Below are 18859 nucleotides of genomic sequence, written 5' to 3' on the forward strand. Positions count from 1 at the left end.
ATTTGAGGTCATTCTATTTTCTCAATGTAAGCTCCATGTCCAATATTTAAACTGAGTTTACGTACTCAATTTAGATAAAAAATAGAAGAAAGAAAAATATTAAGCACCATATTAGGACCAATAAAAATAGTAGAGAACCAACGAACAATAAAAATACAATAAATATAATCATTGTAATTAATAAAATTGAGCTTCGGTATATTTGTGTCTCTCAAATTCGGAAAATAGCCAATTGACTGAAATTCTAATATTGTATTTTATCAGAAAAGTGTCTTTTATACTTTCTATTCCAGAATTATAACAAAAAAGGAAAATCCTAGGCGTATTAGATACATCTTATATGTTTTTCACAATAATTTATATCAGATTGGAATACACTGAATCATTTAAGTCTCGATTTTGCTCGTAGGAAAATTGAAACAGAGTAAAGGTTGAATTATGTGATGAGAGATCACTTGCAATACCAAGATGATTAGATTTTTTTATTATTTAATTGTTACATTGTTACTAGTCGTTTCCGACTAACCTACAATTTGTTTTTATGATAACTTAAATCTAGGTATACAACTAGATACCCTAACTAGAGGACCCATCGGCCTTATCTCAATCTCTGGTGAAATAATGTTTATACATGTCACTGCTGTATTTTTTATTATATGCACCTCACTACACAAGATCAGAATTGTTTGATTCTTTTGAGTCTGTGTCCTGTTCTGGTGGTATCCAAAAGCTGCAAAACCTCAATATTTTCATGAGAATGGAGTCTTTCCTCATACCCCCTTGCAATTCTCTTGATTTCTTGACTGATTGTGGATCTGAAGGTCTCGATGTAGGTAATCAGTCCTATAGTATTTGGGTGCGCCCACAATACCTCTCAGGATTTTGTTCTGAAAAATTTGTATTTTATTTTTGCTACTCTTTGTAGAGCATCCCCATAATTGAACTTCGTACGTCCATATAGGTTTCAGTATTTGCTTAGATAATGGCAATTGTGATTTACTTCCAATTAGCCAGTATATTTTCTTATATTTCAATTCCAGTTCTTTTCTTTTCGTCTTTATATGTTCCTTCCAGCGAAGTTTTGCATCATTCATTCCGAGATATTTAGCGCTGTTGTTATATGGAATGATATTATTATTTAATGTTATTGGTGCTTGCACAGATTTATTTTCATTAATTTTTATTTTTTTTTATCATTTGCCTGTTGTAATTTTCGTGAGGCTTCTTCACTATTGTCTCCGACGGCTATTATCGCAGTACCATCGTAATATTCTCCATTTGTGGTATATCACAAGTGTAGAGTAGATAAAGCTTTGGTCCCAATACACTTCCTTGTGGTACACCTACTTTAACTTCTTTTATTGTAGAGTAAGCTTCTTCTTGTTTGACTCTAAACATTCTGGCTGTAATGTACGATTTCAATAGTTTGGTGTGTTACCAAAACATAACATTTTCTGTAGTTTATGAACAAGGCCTTTATGCCAAACCTTATCAAAGGCTTGTGCTACATCTAAGAATATAGCTGAGCATACATTTTTACTTTCGTAGGCTTTTCCAATAACATCTGTTATTCTGTTGACCTGGTCAATTGTTGAATGCTTGTTAATAAACCGAAACTGGTGTGTTGGTATTAGGTTTTTTCTCTCTATGATTAGATGGTTAGATCAGCAAAGATGGTAAATATTGAAACCGAAAAAAAGAAAAGACAGCGCGTATCAACAAATTAAACAACAGGATACACTCATCCAATCCCTCAAGATTTTAAAAGCCGATTCTGAAGCGTTGATACCCCTTCAGTGGGTAGTGAGCCATTCATTACATTTTTTGTTTATTCTTACTTACTATATTATCAAAAATAAAGAAAAACAAATAAACCCGTATATTAAAAAAAAATTAAATATAAAACATTAACTCAGCTATGCAGTCATGTGGTTAGGTCTCAGGGAATGTTCTTTAACATACTCCCAGATGATCGTGGCTCCTGCTACGTGCACATTCAGTGACCTAGTTTGCCCAAATTGCGGTATTTCAATGCATTTATCTAGAATGGGAATTAAATTAGCTGCTATACCGGTTTTCTCGTTTCTGAAAATCACAGGATATTAGCCATGGTTACATATATCCAGTTAGTTAATGTTACCCTAATATCAATACTGTCTTCCTGGGAAATCGGAATTCATTTAATTTAATACTATTGGTCGTTTGTTCAGCACCAACAACAAAATATCCTTCCCTCTTGTAATCCATTATACGTTCCCTTAGATCCTTTATTTTTATCTCTGTTATATTAATCCAACCCTCGGATGACATGCTCAGACTTTGAAATTCTTTGTTCTGTACTATTTTGGCATCATTCAGAACCAAGTTACGAATCCCAAACGCCTCGCAAGTCCTAGAGAGACCACCCAGATTCTGAGGTTTATCCACCAACGTTGCGACCAGTATAAATTCACTATTTGTTGGTATATCATTTCCTTCCGATATATTTTTCCACGGGGTGATTTTTTTCTGAATGTTCAGATTTAGCGCTTCGGTTTTGTCTTGCTGATTATCATTTTTCGTGGCGTTTTCCAAATATTTATCGATGGCGATTGATAAAGACGGATCCTTCGGCTCTAATAATGTCTTCTCGGTGAGCGAATTGAGATGACCTGCATTACACAGAGATAGAATGGTGAAATGAGTATTTTCCCATTCCACGGAACTCACTGAGTTTAATCTAGGGATATCATACAAAACTGTTTTCGAAGAGTTATCGCTGATGGGATTACAGTAATTCAAGAATATTAAATCGGTCTTTAAGGTGTTTTCGTAAACTGGACCGGTGGCTTTGATGGATGTATCGATACACGATTCTAAATGTTGGTACTTATTTAAAAAATCGTCATAATTATTTTCTTTTGCTTCGTGTATCAATCTCTTTATGATATCCTAAAATACCGAAATAGATAAATCGAGTATATTAAAAACATCCTGTTTACCTGCGCGTAGATTCGCACTTTGAACTGTGACCCCATAGTCCATGGAAGAACTAGTGACATAACAGCTGAAAACGATCTCATCGGATCTTCGGTGTCAAACAATGCCAAATGGTAAAATGTCGGCATAAGACCTATTTGGATCGATGGTGATACTTGTGCAGACATCGACATAACCCTCTTAATATATTCAATACCTGAAAAGGATCCATGAAAAAATCAACAAACAACCGATTGAATATCTACCTCTAAAAGCTGCACCCTGTAATAATATGATAAGAACCAAGTTAAAAATTTGCTTGATGCAAGGTTGATTTGCTTCCTCCAAAATACAATCCAATAAAAAAACGCCTATTTGAATCGCTTCCTTGGAAAATTCCTTAACATATGGTAATATAAGTAAGAGAGCCTGTGTTATTCGCAATTTCTTAATATGAGTCTAAAAATATAGTACCGGTAAAACACCATACTGTAGCGACTTTGAGTAAGTTCTCGCTGTTTTACAATAATCTGCATGTAAATATTCTGTATAACTTACAATATTACCTCTGAATTTGGAAAATATCTTTTCTTGAAAAACTTCAGATATTCTGTTCTAAGAGAAATAATCACTTTGGCAACGCTGTTTTTGGCAAGGTCCAATATTGCATCCAAAGAAATTATTCGACATGCAGTATTTATTATATTTGGACTAAAAATTAAGAAAATGACTCATTTGATATAACACTATATCATTTGATATATATATATATATATATATATTATATTTTAACATTAGTGCACAACTAAAATTCTGTTGTAAATAATCATATAACCTAAATGATAAAAAATAATAAGACTTTTTTGTTGGATACAATTATGCCAACGTTTTTTTCAATCTCAAAAATAGCCTCCTTCGATTGGCATAATACTTAAATGATTTTCCCTGTTGACATTTGAGCTCTTCCACGTCTTATTATTTTTTAATTACGATAGTTTACATATTATTGCATTATTATTTACTTGGATTGTTCTGATATATTAATGATGTTCTCAAAAACAAAACTCTTATTTATCTCAAGAAACTCTTGACAAATAAAATACTCTGTCCTGAAATGATAACACATGAAAATATATTAATTGCTATTTTATATTTCTGTGATTTTACCTCTCATCTTTTGTTGTTATTACACCTTGAAGGTAAATATCAACTATTGTCGTTAGCCATTCTGACCCTCCATAGATATCATCGCATTTAAGAATTTTTTTAATGGCCGTTATCATATGAAGTCTGACAACTGGATAAGCTTTGCTGTATTCTAGTAGGCTGTCACTCATAAGAAAAGCACTTTCTTTACTTTTAGATAGGTATTCAACTGAATATATTGTATTGACAAAATTAATCAGAATTTTTTTGAAATAAAAGTCTTTTTTTAAATTGCTCAGTCTTGCATGGCACGTATTAATAAATTTTATTACTAATTCTGGTGCTTCTGACACATTAACGAAATGTATTAAATGCTCGTAAATGCATAACAACACTTCATTTCTGTGAGAATCAAACATTAATTGAAATATTTCTATCAGTTCTATAGTCTTGTTTACCGACATTTTTTTATTATTATACCGGAATATAACTTGAATAAACTCTTTACATATATTTTCGTCCTTTTCTGACAAGATTCTTGATTTCCAAATATCGGTGATTTGTTCAAAAACCAACGGTGTTTTTTCACTAATTTCATTATCAACATCAATTAGCAATTTCGGATATCTACTCAAAACAGCCAAAGATATAAAAACTTGTTCTTTTGTAAAAGACTCCGGATTTAAACAAGTTTTAATCAACATATCTGAAATGTGTGATAAGGCATTTTCGTTCGATTCACCCAGAATTAGTAACATATTTAAGAACCATCCTGCTGTCTTTTTATCAAGGTGTTCCTGAAAGAATTCAATACAAAAATTATGTACTGACAGAGAGCACTCTTTTTCTATTTGGGCATAACACGTCGATTTTAAATAATGGTGCCATATAAATAATCTAACGTAACAGTTAAGTTTATGAAGATATTTACCAATAATTCTGGGAAGTATACTATAATTCAATTTTTCAATAAAGTAAAAACAGATTTCTAACTTATCAACAGGCACATCAGCGTCATTTAAGATCAACAGCTCGTTGATAAGAAAATCAATAATCTCTTCGAATATATGGAAGTTTAGGAAATATCTTCTATAATCTACATTAGCTCCTTGCAGAGACAATGCCATTTTGTATATCTTATGGAAACTTTTTCCATCCCAAAAATTATTAATGACACATTTGAGACATTCGCTTTTTAAATAGCTATGAGGTAATTTAACAATGCAATTGATTATATCATGGAAGTAATCTATACACACCGATTTCTTATTACAAGATGCAAATATATTTTGAATAACTTTGCATAAACTTACAGGAGTCCATGTTAATAATAATATTTCATCTAGAAGTGATTCATAGTCACTTTGGGGCATATTTTGACAAAAGTTCTTGAATAAAGAAAACATGGCATTTGTACTGTCACTATAGTCATTTCTGTTTATGGCTGGCAATACTAATTTTAATACTAACTTGAGTTCGTGACTTGTATAATTCTGTTGAATAATATACATTGTAGTGTTATATACAATACTATTTTGAGTATGATTTAAATATATTCTATAAATACATTTCTGCCAAATAAAGTGAAACTTATTAAGACATGTAAATAAATTCAAAGCAGGCTCAACAAGATGAAGTTGTTTTTCTTTACCTATATCTATTAGAGTAAAAAATATATTCCATGAATCTTGTGGATCATTAGAGAGAAAAATAAATTTATTATCCTTAATAAAATAGAATTTATTTATGTACACTCGTAATATATATAAAATTTGTTTTTGTAAATATTCTATGGGACGCTCAAGACAATCTTCCATAAAATACCAAAATAGGTCATCATTAAAACAACATTCTTTATCCGCAGCCATTTCAGGTGAAACTTCAGACAATACAAAACAAAACAAATCAAAATTAAGATTTTTTTTAGCATATTCAAACAATATGTTCACATACTTAACCCCTATGTTAGTTGATATAATAGAAAAACAATTTAATATAATGTCATATACTTGTATTTTTATGGATTCATTGTCAACAGTGTTTAAAAGAAATTCAATTAAGAACTCATAATTTATGCAATTAAAAAGTAAATCAAATTTATTTTCATTGTGACAAAATTTAATCAAGATATCTAACAAGTGTGTAATTTTTATTTTTAATTCTGAATTACCAGAATTTACAGTAATATAATTCATCAGTTGTATAAGTACTTCATTAACATCTTTTGATACAAGTAGTGCCTTCCTTAAAGTTTCCTTTAATAACTCAAAGTCATTATTATTGTTATTATAAATCTGAGCAACATTAAAACTTATCTTGTTATCAGGATCTGAGCCATTTAAATATGTTAACTTGCTATTTAATAAAACATTTAAATGCTTTATATCTTCAGTTACTTTTATAGTTGAATCTAATAGGTTTGGCGAAGGATCACTTTCCAAAATGCATTTTAATATATTCTCCATCAGGCCACTAAATTATCACTTTTTATTTGGTATTTAACAATATAAACTTGTAATTTTCATAACAAAAATAAAAATATGTTATGATTAGAATCATCTTCTTTAAATTAATTTTTCTGTTTTAATGAATTGCAACCTATCAAAAACAAAGAAGAAGAATTATAATCAAATAACCTTGTTGGTTGTTCTTGTTTATGTTTGGGGTTTTGAGATTGTTATTTTAAATATTATTTTCTGATATTGTGTTGAGATTTAAAAAAAAATTACATTTAGAATGTCTGTGTAGCCTCATGAAACTATGGAATACGAGAAACATATAAAGAGACTGGTTTTAGGTAAGTTTGGCGTAATGCCTTTTGACTTTACCGTCTGCTTTAGGCGGGAAGGGCTAAAATTTTAGAATTGTATATTTTTAGGATATTTGAAAAATGAATGTAAAAGTTCTTATAAAGTCTTTTTGAAGTATAATTTTCATAATTGCAACAAACATATTGCAACTAGGGTTGCTGGCCAAACCTTAGAGGATATATTGAGAATATATTCCCGTATTCAAGAAATTAGTGAGTATTATTAACGGCTTTTTTAGAAAGCACAAATCAATCATATTTCCATAATATCATTTTTTAAAAATTTGTTTTCTAAATAAAACTATTGATATATACAACTAAAGAACATCTTGCATAAAATTTGTAATCTCATTAATATAATTGCAAATTTTAGTCCAAGGTCGCCTTGAAGATACTGATTATTATCGTAACAATAAACCTGATTTTTCTTCACCTCTTCATTTGGCTGATCAGTTACTCTTTTTATTGGAAAGTTCTAAAGGATTTACACCAGCTTCGACTCCTTGCCCTAGGTAATTATTGGTAAATCACTCTAGGAGAAAATAATACATTTGTTTTCACCGCTTTGCAGGTCACCTGGAGATTCTTCAGTTGTTGAAAGTCTTATTGAACATGAAGATCCCATTGATCGTACGAGTGACATTGAAACTACTCCAGAACATTTGCTTCCTGGTAATATTGCTTCCTCTACAGAAGAGGGCAATCAGACCATATGGCAAAAAAGCAGAACACCTGTTTCCAAAACATCTCATGTCAACAAACTACCAACTCCCGATAAAGAAGTTATATCTGAGGTAGGATATTGTTATAAATCAATGTGATACTAAATACATTTGATATTTGTAACTTTAGGTAATGTCTCAGAAATTATTAGAAAATAGAACATTTCAAAAGAAATTAGCTAATACAATTAATACAGTATTACAATCACCTGAAATTGCAACAGGGTCTGACAAAATTGAAGCTGATAAAAATAATGTTAATCCAGAACTTAATGAAACAGTTAAAAGTGTTATTAAAAGAACAGAAAATGATCCTATATTTGATGAAATGTTAGAAGAACTTCTGGGTAATATTTTTACATTATTATATATTATTTTATACATGTGGGGAATATGTTTTAGGTACAACCGTCGGGGATACTATTAGCAAAGCTATTACTTTATCTACAGCACCACCTACAAGCAGGTAATGTGCAAATAAGCTTTTACTTTAGAATTTATCACATGGATTCATTTTAGCTATAACACAGTTAGTTATGACTCATCACAAAATAAAAATATTTTGACTTTACCTGAAAACTCTGGTGGAAATGCACCAATTAATGATATGTCTGTAAAGAATAATGAGTCACAAGATAACTTTAATATTTTAACTCAAACATCTACTCCAAAAGCTTCAGTTGCTGACCCATCACCTTGTCAGGATCAAATTATACCAAGTATTAGTACTTCACAAGCACAGAGCTTTATTAATACTACAGCAAATAGTGTTTATGTTCTGACTCAACCACAGCAATCCCAACAGTTATACGTTTTTAATCAGCCTTACGTTACAATACCTCAGACTCAGCCAACACTGATTCAAGTTGGCCAACCATGTGCTAAACCAGTAATTATGCCAGCAAAACCCTACAAGGAACAAGAAATTATGTCAATGCCAACTATTTTCATTAACGAGAGGAATGAAATTACCACTCCATCTGCAGGTAAGTTATAATTGTTATAATAATGGTTCAATCTTGCATAAAAGTACATATATTATATTAAATATTTCTTTCTAATTAATTCTTCTGTCTAATCTAATTTTTTAATTGATGATTTTGACATGAGTGTCGGAGAACAAGCAGAGACAGACACAGGTGAATCTGGTGAAAACTTACTTGGAAATGTTTAAGTTGTAATTTTTATCAATCCACTGCATTCATATTGTCCTTTGAGGTTGAGAAGTATCTTTATTTATAAAAATTATTTATTTTTCAACAAATACACTGTTGTCGCTGCAGTTGATCCATATGATCTTGATCCAGACAATCAGATTGTCACATTTTAATCAAATAGCTTTGTAACACGATTTCGAAGAGAATCACGCAAAATTTATTTTCAGTATAGCATTTGGTATATTTCATACTTGTAGTAGGCTTGTCGAAATATATTCGGAGCCATACAGGATTGGTAAAAATAGTGTTCGGGAAAAGAATTGGAAGAGAGGAAATTTCCAGAATTGGAAGCGTTTAGTGGAGCAGCAGTAAATCGGCATCAAATTTAACCCCATTTTAAATTAAAAACGCACAGGTACTAGCTATGATGAATAAGTTTTCAAGAAGTGAATTCCCAAGAAATTTCGAGAATCGGGGATCCATAGAAGTCGATGACTGTGCAGAATATCCGCCGACTTAAAAAATGGAGGGACGACTTCATTACGTGTCTATCTTTACACGATTGCATTATCTTCTGCATTAGAAAGGAGATTGCTAACAACTGGATCTTGCATCACGATATACCACCGCACACTGCAAGAGGTCGACAAGTTTCATGAACATGGCATCGGAATTCTCTCTTACCAGCTTTACAGTGCTGATTTGGCATCGACAGACTTCTTGTTCCCCAAGATAAGAAAGATATAGGGAAGCTTTTCAATGTTTTATGTCCATTTTAAAGGAATTTTAAGCCGAAAAAAATGTCGAATGCCGAATGTCGAAAAAAATATAGAAACTTTTGAAACATATACCAGGTGTATCGGAAAGTCATTATTGTTTTTTTTAAACTACATAATTTCCAAGAAAATGGCAAATTTTATTTATTCAAAATATTGGCGATTTCAAAACCGTTCATCGAGCCATTTTCTAACTTCTTCTCGAAGTTAGCGAAGTGCTACTCTGTAAGCGCATGTCCCATTGATGCGATAAGTTGATAGTCGGATGGGACAAGGTCTGGAGAGTACGGTTGGTGCGATAATATGTCCCGTTCAAGTGCTTTTCACGCATCTTTGACCGGTTTTGCTTTATGAAACAGCACGTATTGTACTGTATCATCACTTTATTGTCTCTTCGGGCCCAGTCTGGACGTTTTTCAATTCAATTCAAATCAATTAATGCATGGTTCAAATTGATCATTTGTTGTCGGTAGCATTACTATTAAGTGTTTCACCAGGTTTCAACACCTGATCTCACCAAATACAGCTTCGCCAGGTGATAAGGATGATTTTTTGATAATAAATCCACTTTTCATCATGTGTCAATATTCTATGCAGAAGAGACTTTTAACAGCATTTCACACACGATTTTCCATTTGCTTGTCATTCAAATAATGCGGCACCCATCTTCCCATCTTTTGAATTTTCCCTATTCCAAATAATCGTTCGCTAATCGTTTCTTGGGCCACATTTAAAGCTTCTGCCAATTGTTTTTGAGTTTGGGTTGGGTCTTCACCCAATAACTCTTACAGTTTCGCATTATCAAACTTCTTCGGTCTACCAGAACGTTCTTTGTCTTGTACATTGAAATCATCAGTTTCGAAACCACGCCTCACATGTTTTTAAGGTTAGAGCATGCTAGTACTGTAAGTTTCTACCGATCAACGATAACTTTCTGCGGCTTTTTTTGGTTTTTCTTTCTACCTTTCGGAAACTTGGCGTTTTCAAAAAGGTAGAAATCTATGACGATCTTATTTTTGTAAAATACAATATCTATAGGTTTGAGTCTTAATGTCAGTAGAATAAAATGACACATATGTCAAATCGTAACATTGCATACTTAAGTCTAGTGATATCTCTTAGAAAAACCGTTAATGACTTTCCAGTACACTTGGTAGATAAGTTATTTAATATAAAGGGTTTAAATTAATAAAACTTTTAATTTACATTTAAAACAATTTTATGTAAAGAAGAAGATAACTTGTTAAACGACGATACAAAGCGACACTGAGGGTAAAAAACATGTAAAAACTGTTATCTCGACATCTATTTGCAGACTCCGCGTAGTTTTGTAGAGCCGTAACGGTCGAGTTATATACATAGTCATTATAAATCTTGAGTTAAGAAGCGAAAACTGAAAGCAACTGAAATACAATTTATTTTCTCTTTTCTTTTCGTAAATTAATGCACAAAGACGAGTTTTTTTTTTAATTAAATCGATACGTAATGGTGAAAAGAATTATGAATTGGATGGAAATGACTTATTGTCTGGTTGAGGATAATACTGATCCCGTCATCGGATCCAACTAATTATTATACACACGACATATAATTTTACTGTTCTTGGTTCTTTACTTTCATTCTTGATACTGTTTCTTTTTCCTTCATTCGGATTAAATTTTGGCTTATTTGACTGTTTCTTAATCCATGTTCTTTGACTAATTTTATTCATGTTGCCGATTCTATTTTTGGTAATTCTCTAGTCAATTCTCAAATTCTGATTCTCGTTGCCGATGCATCATGCTTTATCGCTGAAGCTCCTGCCTTGGGTTCTTGGTGGTGGTTGACAAGGCTGGTTAAAGAAACCTTTTCTGTATCCCAATTCGTTCAGAATTTTGGGAAGGAAAAGACTCTTGCAGCTATGAACTTCTCACGCTGATAGAAGACGTGCGTTACAGATTCTTAAGAAATTCTCGAAAATTCCATGATTTCGGGTCTTTTTGATGTTTAGTGTTATAGCCACCATAAGGGGTCTCCTACAAGGTCTAACTTTTGACCCACTTCGTTTAGCCTCGGTACCCGAATCTCCATTATCCGGAACACTCGACAACTAGCCGATGGGACATCCTTTTGCTAGACACGTGTTTTCTGTTTGCTCTCAGCTTTTCTTATACTGGCCTAGTTTCACCAGACATTCGATACAATGCGATATTTTATATTACCTTAAGACACAATTCCTTTCCTGTATCACAAATATTACAAAAACGAGTTAAATGACCTATTACAGTACAATTTTTGTTCAACTACAACTAAAAATCAAACAATTTTCTTAAATATAAATAAATGTAATTACGTCTCAACAACAAATATATTTCTTCAATTAGGGATTATTAATTTTTGTATTTTTTTAGATACCAATACTTTAGCAGCCACTCCACTAAAAGTAAATGAAGTTTGTAATGTTCAGGAATATTTAACATTGTACGGCAGTACTGATCAAAGTCCAATAGTTAAAATGCCAAAAAGGACAAGAAGAAGTAAGCCACTTAAAATTAGTCCAATGCCAACGGTGAGGGTGGAATTTTGCGCACGTGACGTACCTGAAGCCGCAGTTGATCCACCTCCTCTTCCTTCTACATCGAAAGCGGATGTGCTCCCCAAACCGGTTGTTTGTACCGAGTTACCGAACTTAAACGAGAGTATTATAGAAATTCCTCCCCCACAAACAGTTAACGATACTACTTCACAATGCCAAAAAGATGTACCAGTTACACCACCACCTGTCGCGACCACTTCAAGGAGGAATACTCCAAAAAGTAGCTCCCACGTGAGAAATTTAACTTTTCCGTCACCCTTGAAAAGGACTCCTACCGACAGAACTCGTATAGTCACCTTCCCATCGACTATAAATAAGAAACAAGCCACAAAAGACTTATTCAAGGAAAAAGCTCGGAACGAAATGGCTGAGGATAATAAGAAGGAAAACGAGTCGAAACAATTGAACGAGGAATTATCAAAAACTGATGCTAAAGGTAAAAAGGCAACCGACAAGGACCGTTTAAAAACGCCGAAAAAGCAAAATAAGCCCAAGGTGAGTAGTTGGGATAAAGGGAGTTGTTGGGATGCGAACTTGCGAAAAATGGTAACGATAAATGAGCCGATAATTGAAGAGGAATGCAGCCCAACACCCATCAAGAGAATAAAGTTGCATAACAATGCAAATTATGTTTCTGAGAAAAATAATTCTGAGGATATGTTAAAAACCCCAAATAATAAGAGTAAGTTAAGGCGAAAGTCATTAAATAAGAGTGTTGATAAAACTCCAAAAGAAGTTAAACCTGACGCGCTAGTACAACAGACTGTCGTCGAAAAACATGTGAAAAACGATACGAAAGTTCTGTCACCGTCCAAATTGAACGCAAACAAAAGAAACTTGCTTACTACAGACCTTGATAATATAACACCTGACAATCCTAAAGATACAGTGCAGTATCCCGTGTCGTCTCGAAAGAAGAGAAATATTAATCAACTATTGGAATCCCCAACAAAAGATTTTTCTATACCACCTACCCCGGGAGGTACACCTGGTAAATTGGATACCATGACACCTTTTACGCCGATGTTAAAAGCCAATCTTAAGGATTTTGCGGCCGGGGACAATATATTTTCGATCGATACTCCTAATTTTCCTATAACGCCTGGTTTTTCTATTGTTTCCCACACAAACGACTATTACATTCCCAAGGCGAACGAAACTGACAAAGTAACGGAAGCTATAGTGGTTTTGGAGGAGAAAAAATCGAGTGTAAGGAGCACCGATACAGATATGGACGAGGAATATGATTGTGGTACCGTGGTGTATGGGGGAAGAGATGTTTTGGAGAATTTCAACAAAAGCAGGGTTGGCAAGAAGAACTTGGAACTGCTGGATAAAAAAACGATAACGTGGGATTTGAATAGTGATAAAGATGAGACCAGCGAGAATGGAGACGAATCGAATGATGTGACATCTGCCGTTCAGTCATCTCAACAACCTAAGCAAATTAAAACCATATTGCCCAAGAAGAGTCGAACGATTGGCAAACATATGGATGTCTTAAAATCACAGTTACTTCCAGAAGTTATAAATGATAATTCGGAAATAGAACTTAGCAATGAAGTAAGTCTCGGTAATATTTAATACATATAGGTGTTTGATACATTTTCATTTCAGTCTTCTGTAAAAGACAGTAACACAAAATCTACTGAAAAACAAGAGACGGGACAGTATAATCAGACAACTGAAGTTATTAGAAGTGCAATCAGTAACGTAAAGTTTGATACAACTTCAAGTAAGTAATGTTTGTTATTTTAAATCATCATTATCCATAACCAGGGCTTGGCGAGAGTGTCTACTCTTCCTCGAATGGCGTTAGCCCCCTATTTTCAATTGATTTCAAAAAAAGAGGAGGTTCTATGTTCGACTGTAGATTTATTTTTTTAATGTATGTTCGCCGATTTTTCCGTCAATTATGGACCGATTTTCAAAATAATTTTTTTATTCGCAAGAGCACTTTCGAGGTGGTCCCATTGGCATCAAATTTGTTGGGGGGAATTTTTTATCTAAAATAATTAGATATTGATGTATAATGTTATTGCTGAACTGATGTGACGAAAGTAGTTCAGTGTAAAAGTCGGTCAGTTTGCTTTTTAAGCACTAACCATATCATATGAGACGTTGTAGAAACATTGTAAGTAACTGTTTATGGTGTAATAGTTAGAATTTTAAGCTCCCACGCGTAGATCGAGGATTCATTTCCCACCAGGGCCGCAACTTTGTTCTAGTTTGATTGGAACATTTGTCAAATCACCTAGACTAGGTAGCGCACCCCAGGATCTGAAACGTTCCTTATTTTTAATCATGTTTTTTTATTCTTATTTTTCCTCATACGGGCTGTACCTTTGCTTGGACTATCCATTGTAGTACTTAATAAAATAACTGCTTAATTTATTGAGTATGTATCAAACACTAAAAGGAGAAAAAAGAAAAACTAAAAGGAGTATTATGTACATAATAGTCGTTGTAATAACTAAATAAAAAAAACTTATTTAATCTATGTACTACACGTATTTTGATCTGATCAGTTTGGAGTCGGTGCCGAGCCTAAATTATATATAAATAATAACATAATTTTGTGACATATACACAAAATTAAATTACGAACAAAACAAATCTAATTTGTTGCTCGGCACTAGCTTCAAAGTAATCAGTTGTTTCTTAAATACATACTTCTGTGTGCTTTTGGAACACCCCAACATCTTTTTTACAACAACATTGTGACATAAATAACTAACTCTTGTATAACAATGTTTTTCTTCTCACATCCTTAGATTTATTGCAGAAAATATTCTTTGAGGCGAAAATGACGGAAATAAAATAATCACAGAATATAGAAAATAGTGTAAATAAGAAATGTTTTTCAGAAAAAAAACTCATCATTTTCTTTGTCCTATTTCGTTTCTATATTATCTATAATATAATGATCATCCATTATAGTTATATTTTCAGTCAGATGTTTCATCATTTGTTTATTTCATTATACTGCTCAATATACATCATTTCATTATTTCATTAAACATTTTCAAGTTTAGTTTAGATAAATTTCAACATCCTGGCCCTGCTGGTAAATAGATGTAATCTTAACAATTGCAGCTGGTTCCTAGTACATTACTATAAAATGTAAACATATGATCATATTTTTTAGCTCTCATGTTGTCTGGTTATTCTATGAAGAAACAACTTGAACAGAAAAAAGAGAGAATAATCCAGAAAGAAAAGTACGCCTTCAGAAACACTCCGGGAAGGGCCAACAACAAATCCCGAGCTCTTGCTCGCACATCTAAGGCTAAAAAAGCTTCGCCGAAAAAAACCGGCAAGGTTACTCAGAAAAAAGCTGGGAAAGAACTAGTAGGAAAAAATCACCCTACTAAATGCAGTGCCAGCGATACCAAACGGAATTCGAATGAGAACGAACCGACCGATGTCAGTGAACAATTTAATGAACCATTTTCTCAAGATGAATTTTTCAAAAAAAGTGGTACTAATTTACATAGGAAAAATAAAGACGCTGATAATTCATCTTCTGATCAAGTAGCAACCTTGGACATAGAAGAAAATTGCAGGAAGAACGATGATGAATTATCAGAAATTAACTCTTTAGAACATAAGAAGGACGTCCCAGGAAAGGATTCTCAAAAATCTTTGCGGGGTAAGCAAATAAAACTTAATATATACATTAAATTAGCAAGATAATATTTTCATTTAGTTAAAAATTACAATAAATTCAACCACAGCAAAAATTTTTGGTGCTCTTTTTTAAATTACTTTTTTGAATAAATATTTTAAATTGTTTTATCTATAATTAAAAAAGTCGATATAGCATCTAATTTGTATCTTATATTTTCTTTTTTGATTAAATATTCTGTTTTCCATATCTGGGTTATATATCCAAAATATATTATACTACTAGATCAGTCAAGAGCTCTTATACTAAGAAATGTTTCTATTCTAAAGAAAATAAATCTAATCTTTATTTAAATCTAATAAAGAACTTACTTTTCCTCAAACGAGGTCAAAGTTAAGTTTTTATGAATTATAAGTCAGCGGTCAGTCAATTCAATTTACTTTTCTTGACTTAAATATTCCATAAACCATGAACCTTCAACAATTTCTAATAACATAAATTACAGAATACTGCTCCATCTAAAATGTATCCTAATACATTTTAGAAGGAGTTAAGATGAGAATGAGCTTCATCCGAAATTGCTGGTAGACGTTTAAAAGCACTCAATTCACGTCAAGTCGAATCTCCGTCTGGCACCCTGTATATTCATTCTGGCGGTTTAATAAGATCTGAGTCGTTACGAACAGATTGATCAGCAATCTCCACGTTTTCTGCCTTCCTTGGTCACTTGGATTTTAGTTTTTGCTGCATTTTACCAGTTTGTTTTGTAATTTTTTGATTATTTTCGAATAAGAACACGGAGCGTTCCGAAACTTCTTCATATTGACTGAACTCAGCGAGTTAAAACATTATGAACTTTCTTTTGAGACACATTGTTTTAATCTATATATAAGAGTTTTATGTTGTTCGGTGCTTATTTAGATCTATTTGGAATAAATCGAGAATATTGACTGATTTTTTTTCGTTGTTTATTAAGTTTATTTAAACAATTTTTAAAACGGTTATTATTATTAATTTTAATTTCTAGATAATCCACAAAATAGTGATGATAATGAAGAACGATTTGAATCAGAAAGTGATCTTTCGTTCGATACTTACTATTCGTGTTCTGAATATGCGGTTTATATATATGACGAACAGAGGGCCCCCGAGAGGAAGTTAGAGGATTATGGTTTAGGTAATTTACCCAAAAGCTTAAGGATGACGGTCCCTTGTTCGGATGGAAAAGATGTGAATATAGTGTGTTCCATTTCTCCGTTTGAAACATTATTGGATATCAAGTCTTCGTTTGAAACGGATGTTGATGCAGCTATTAAGAATAGTGAACAGTTAAGCGACTGTGAAAATACTGACGATACAGAGGACAGCAAGAAGTAAGTATGTAAATGTTTACAATGAAATGATGAAAAGAGATGGTGCTAGGGAGATAAATATATATTAACTAAAAGGTTTACAACCTTTTATCCGTCATTTTTTCTATCTGAAATTCGAGCATTTATATAAAAAGCTGCTTATGCATTTTTCGAGCAAAGCAGTACAAGAAACTTCATTAACTTAACCTATTTTTTAATACCCTTATTATATTAAATGACTAGCCGTATATCTTTTTCGATATTCCTAAAAAAATATCGATATATCAGAGGAAGCAAATATTGAATTTTTTTTACAACTGGGAGAAGAAATATCGATATTTTTAAGAAAAAATAAAAATATTGATGTATTGTATGTAAAAATAGCGATATTTTTAATAAATCTTTAAAATTAACTAACAATATTAAAGGTTTACTAAAAATAATTAAAAGGCTTTTTATAATGTTTAAGACATTTCTCTAATTTTTGCGAAAAAGTATTTATATATAATATCATATCCATATTTTTTCGGCATTTCTAAAACTGATATTTTCAATCGAAACTATAATATATATATAGCTATAGTTAAGAAAATGGCGGAAATAAAGTTGTACACTTTTCAACTACTGTAGTAGTTAGCTACCACTGTATTTAACGATATGTTTTTTTTTGTTTTTGTAGTTTTTTGGATTTTTAATTTCCTATTTTTACATTTGTTTTTGAAGTGAATTTCTATTATTTTCCACTATTAAAGAGCGACAGTTAAAAGTTATAAAAATTTATTTAGTGTGTATATAGATTATATTTTGAAAGGTATTATTTTAGTTTCATGTTTTTATTAAAATAAATGTAAACTAATGGATAAACAGTTACATTGTTTTACTAGTATGTGCATTAATTTGTAAATAAAACAGTTGAAGCAAAATTGCATTTGTATTTTTTTGATATGATCTGATTGTACAATCACGTCATATTGAACGAAGTGTTTTTTAGGTCGAGAAAACGAAAACGAAGGTCTGATAGTTGCGGTTCGAATTCGTCAGGGAAAAAATCGAACGTGAAATGTTTGTTAAATCCGAACAATATTGAGAATCTTCTAACGAAACTTCACGGCCCCAGTTGACAGATTGAATTTTAATTTATTTTACTGCCATATTCGAATATGATGAGGTTGTAAGTTGAACTGTAAATATGAAGTATACTCTTTTATTAGGAATAGAAACTTTAAATTTTACATGTAAATTTGGAAGTTCTATTATATGGAGAGTCGAGAGTATAGGTATATTTGTAGTAACTATTATATATACGTTGGCGAATTAACGTTTTATATCCTTCTACCCTGAAAATTACTATTTTCTTTTGTTCCAGTATACAGCACAACTTTTCATTTATATCTATGTTTTTGATGTATATTGATATAAATATCAGTGACAATCCAATTTTATATAAAAAGTTGGATATACTTTAAAATATTTTTTTAGAAATTACCAAGTAATTTAGTTTAAGATAAATATATTTCGAGTGGTGAGACACAATAAACAACTTAGAGGACTTAGACAAACATCAATATCGTTTTATATCAAACTGTCAACTATCATATTCATTTGTTTTATTTCGTGTGTATACTGTTTATTTTGAGTTAGTTTGTTTTTTTATGTATATTATTCCATTTTTAAATAAAATATTAAAACAGTATATGGTTTGAATATTTTCTCTCCTTATTTTTATCAGTAAGTCT

The 18859-nt window shown here is 31.9% G+C and overlaps 2 protein-coding genes across 9 annotated transcripts; one reads left to right on the forward strand and one right to left on the reverse strand.

The window, feature by feature from the left end:
• Positions 1-1864: 1864 nt before the first annotated feature.
• Positions 1865-6675, reverse strand: LOC143190938 (tRNA (guanosine(18)-2'-O)-methyltransferase TARBP1). 5 transcript variants are annotated; one of them, XM_076395553.1, is made up of 8 exons: positions 6501-6643; positions 4126-4333; positions 3981-4067; positions 3525-3669; positions 3225-3417; positions 2982-3175; positions 2141-2931; positions 1865-2085 (listed from the first exon to the last, which is right to left on the reverse strand). In XM_076395553.1, the coding sequence occupies exons 2-8, from the start codon at positions 4293-4295 to the stop codon at positions 1917-1919; spliced, it is 1749 nt and encodes a 582-aa protein (XP_076251668.1). In that variant the 5' UTR covers positions 4296-4333; positions 6501-6643; the 3' UTR covers positions 1865-1916. The 5 variants fall into 5 exon arrangements, with proteins under 5 accessions (XP_076251668.1, XP_076251667.1, XP_076251663.1 ...); XM_076395552.1 differs by having other exon boundaries at positions 4126-6675; XM_076395548.1 differs by lacking the exon at positions 1865-2085 and having other exon boundaries at positions 2476-2651; positions 2710-2931; positions 4126-6673.
• Positions 6676-6707: 32 nt separating this feature from the next.
• LOC143190939 (uncharacterized) lies at positions 6708-18814 on the forward strand. Of its 4 annotated transcripts, none has more exons than XM_076395554.1 (12): positions 6708-6901; positions 6983-7126; positions 7287-7425; positions 7485-7707; positions 7766-7982; positions 8038-8101; positions 8155-8621; positions 11959-13706; positions 13761-13878; positions 15292-15795; positions 16799-17144; positions 18115-18814. In XM_076395554.1, exons 1-12 carry the CDS (start codon positions 6865-6867, stop codon positions 18242-18244), a joined length of 4137 nt encoding a protein of 1378 aa, XP_076251669.1. In that variant the 5' UTR covers positions 6708-6864; the 3' UTR covers positions 18245-18814. The 4 variants fall into 4 exon arrangements, with proteins under 4 accessions (XP_076251669.1, XP_076251671.1, XP_076251670.1 ...); XM_076395556.1 differs by having other exon boundaries at positions 6721-6901; positions 16799-17148; positions 18115-18254; XM_076395555.1 differs by lacking the exon at positions 18115-18814 and adding an exon at positions 17803-17954 and having other exon boundaries at positions 6721-6901.
• The last annotated feature ends 45 nt before the right edge of the window (positions 18815-18859 follow it).

Source organism: Rhynchophorus ferrugineus, unplaced genomic scaffold, assembly GCF_030347505.1.
Source record: "Rhynchophorus ferrugineus isolate W39M unplaced genomic scaffold, kcgeb_rfMv2 rfM2, whole genome shotgun sequence".
Classification (NCBI taxonomy): Eukaryota; Metazoa; Arthropoda; class Insecta; order Coleoptera; family Curculionidae; genus Rhynchophorus; species Rhynchophorus ferrugineus.

What these genes read in the sequence shown, in the direction of transcription:
- LOC143190938 (XM_076395552.1), bottom strand. Translation starts at nt 6,569, where the DNA reads ATGGAGAATATATTAAAATGCATTTTGGAAAGTGATCCTTCGCCAAAC. An exon ending in ATAACAACAAAAGATGAGAG is followed by an intron (nt 4,068 to 4,125) that starts GTAAAATCACAG and finishes TTATCATTTCAG; the next exon opens with GACAGAGTATTTTATTTGTC. An exon ending in AAGACAGTATTGATATTAGG is followed by an intron (nt 2,086 to 2,140) that starts GTAACATTAACT and finishes TGTGATTTTCAG; the next exon opens with AAACGAGAAAACCGGTATAG.
- LOC143190939 (XM_076395554.1), top strand. Translation starts at nt 6,865, where the DNA reads ATGGAATACGAGAAACATATAAAGAGACTGGTTTTAG. An exon ending in TTCCCGTATTCAAGAAATTA is followed by an intron (nt 7,127 to 7,286) that starts GTGAGTATTATT and finishes TGCAAATTTTAG; the next exon opens with TCCAAGGTCGCCTTGAAGAT. An exon ending in ACAGCACCACCTACAAGCAG is followed by an intron (nt 8,102 to 8,154) that starts GTAATGTGCAAA and finishes GATTCATTTTAG; the next exon opens with CTATAACACAGTTAGTTATG.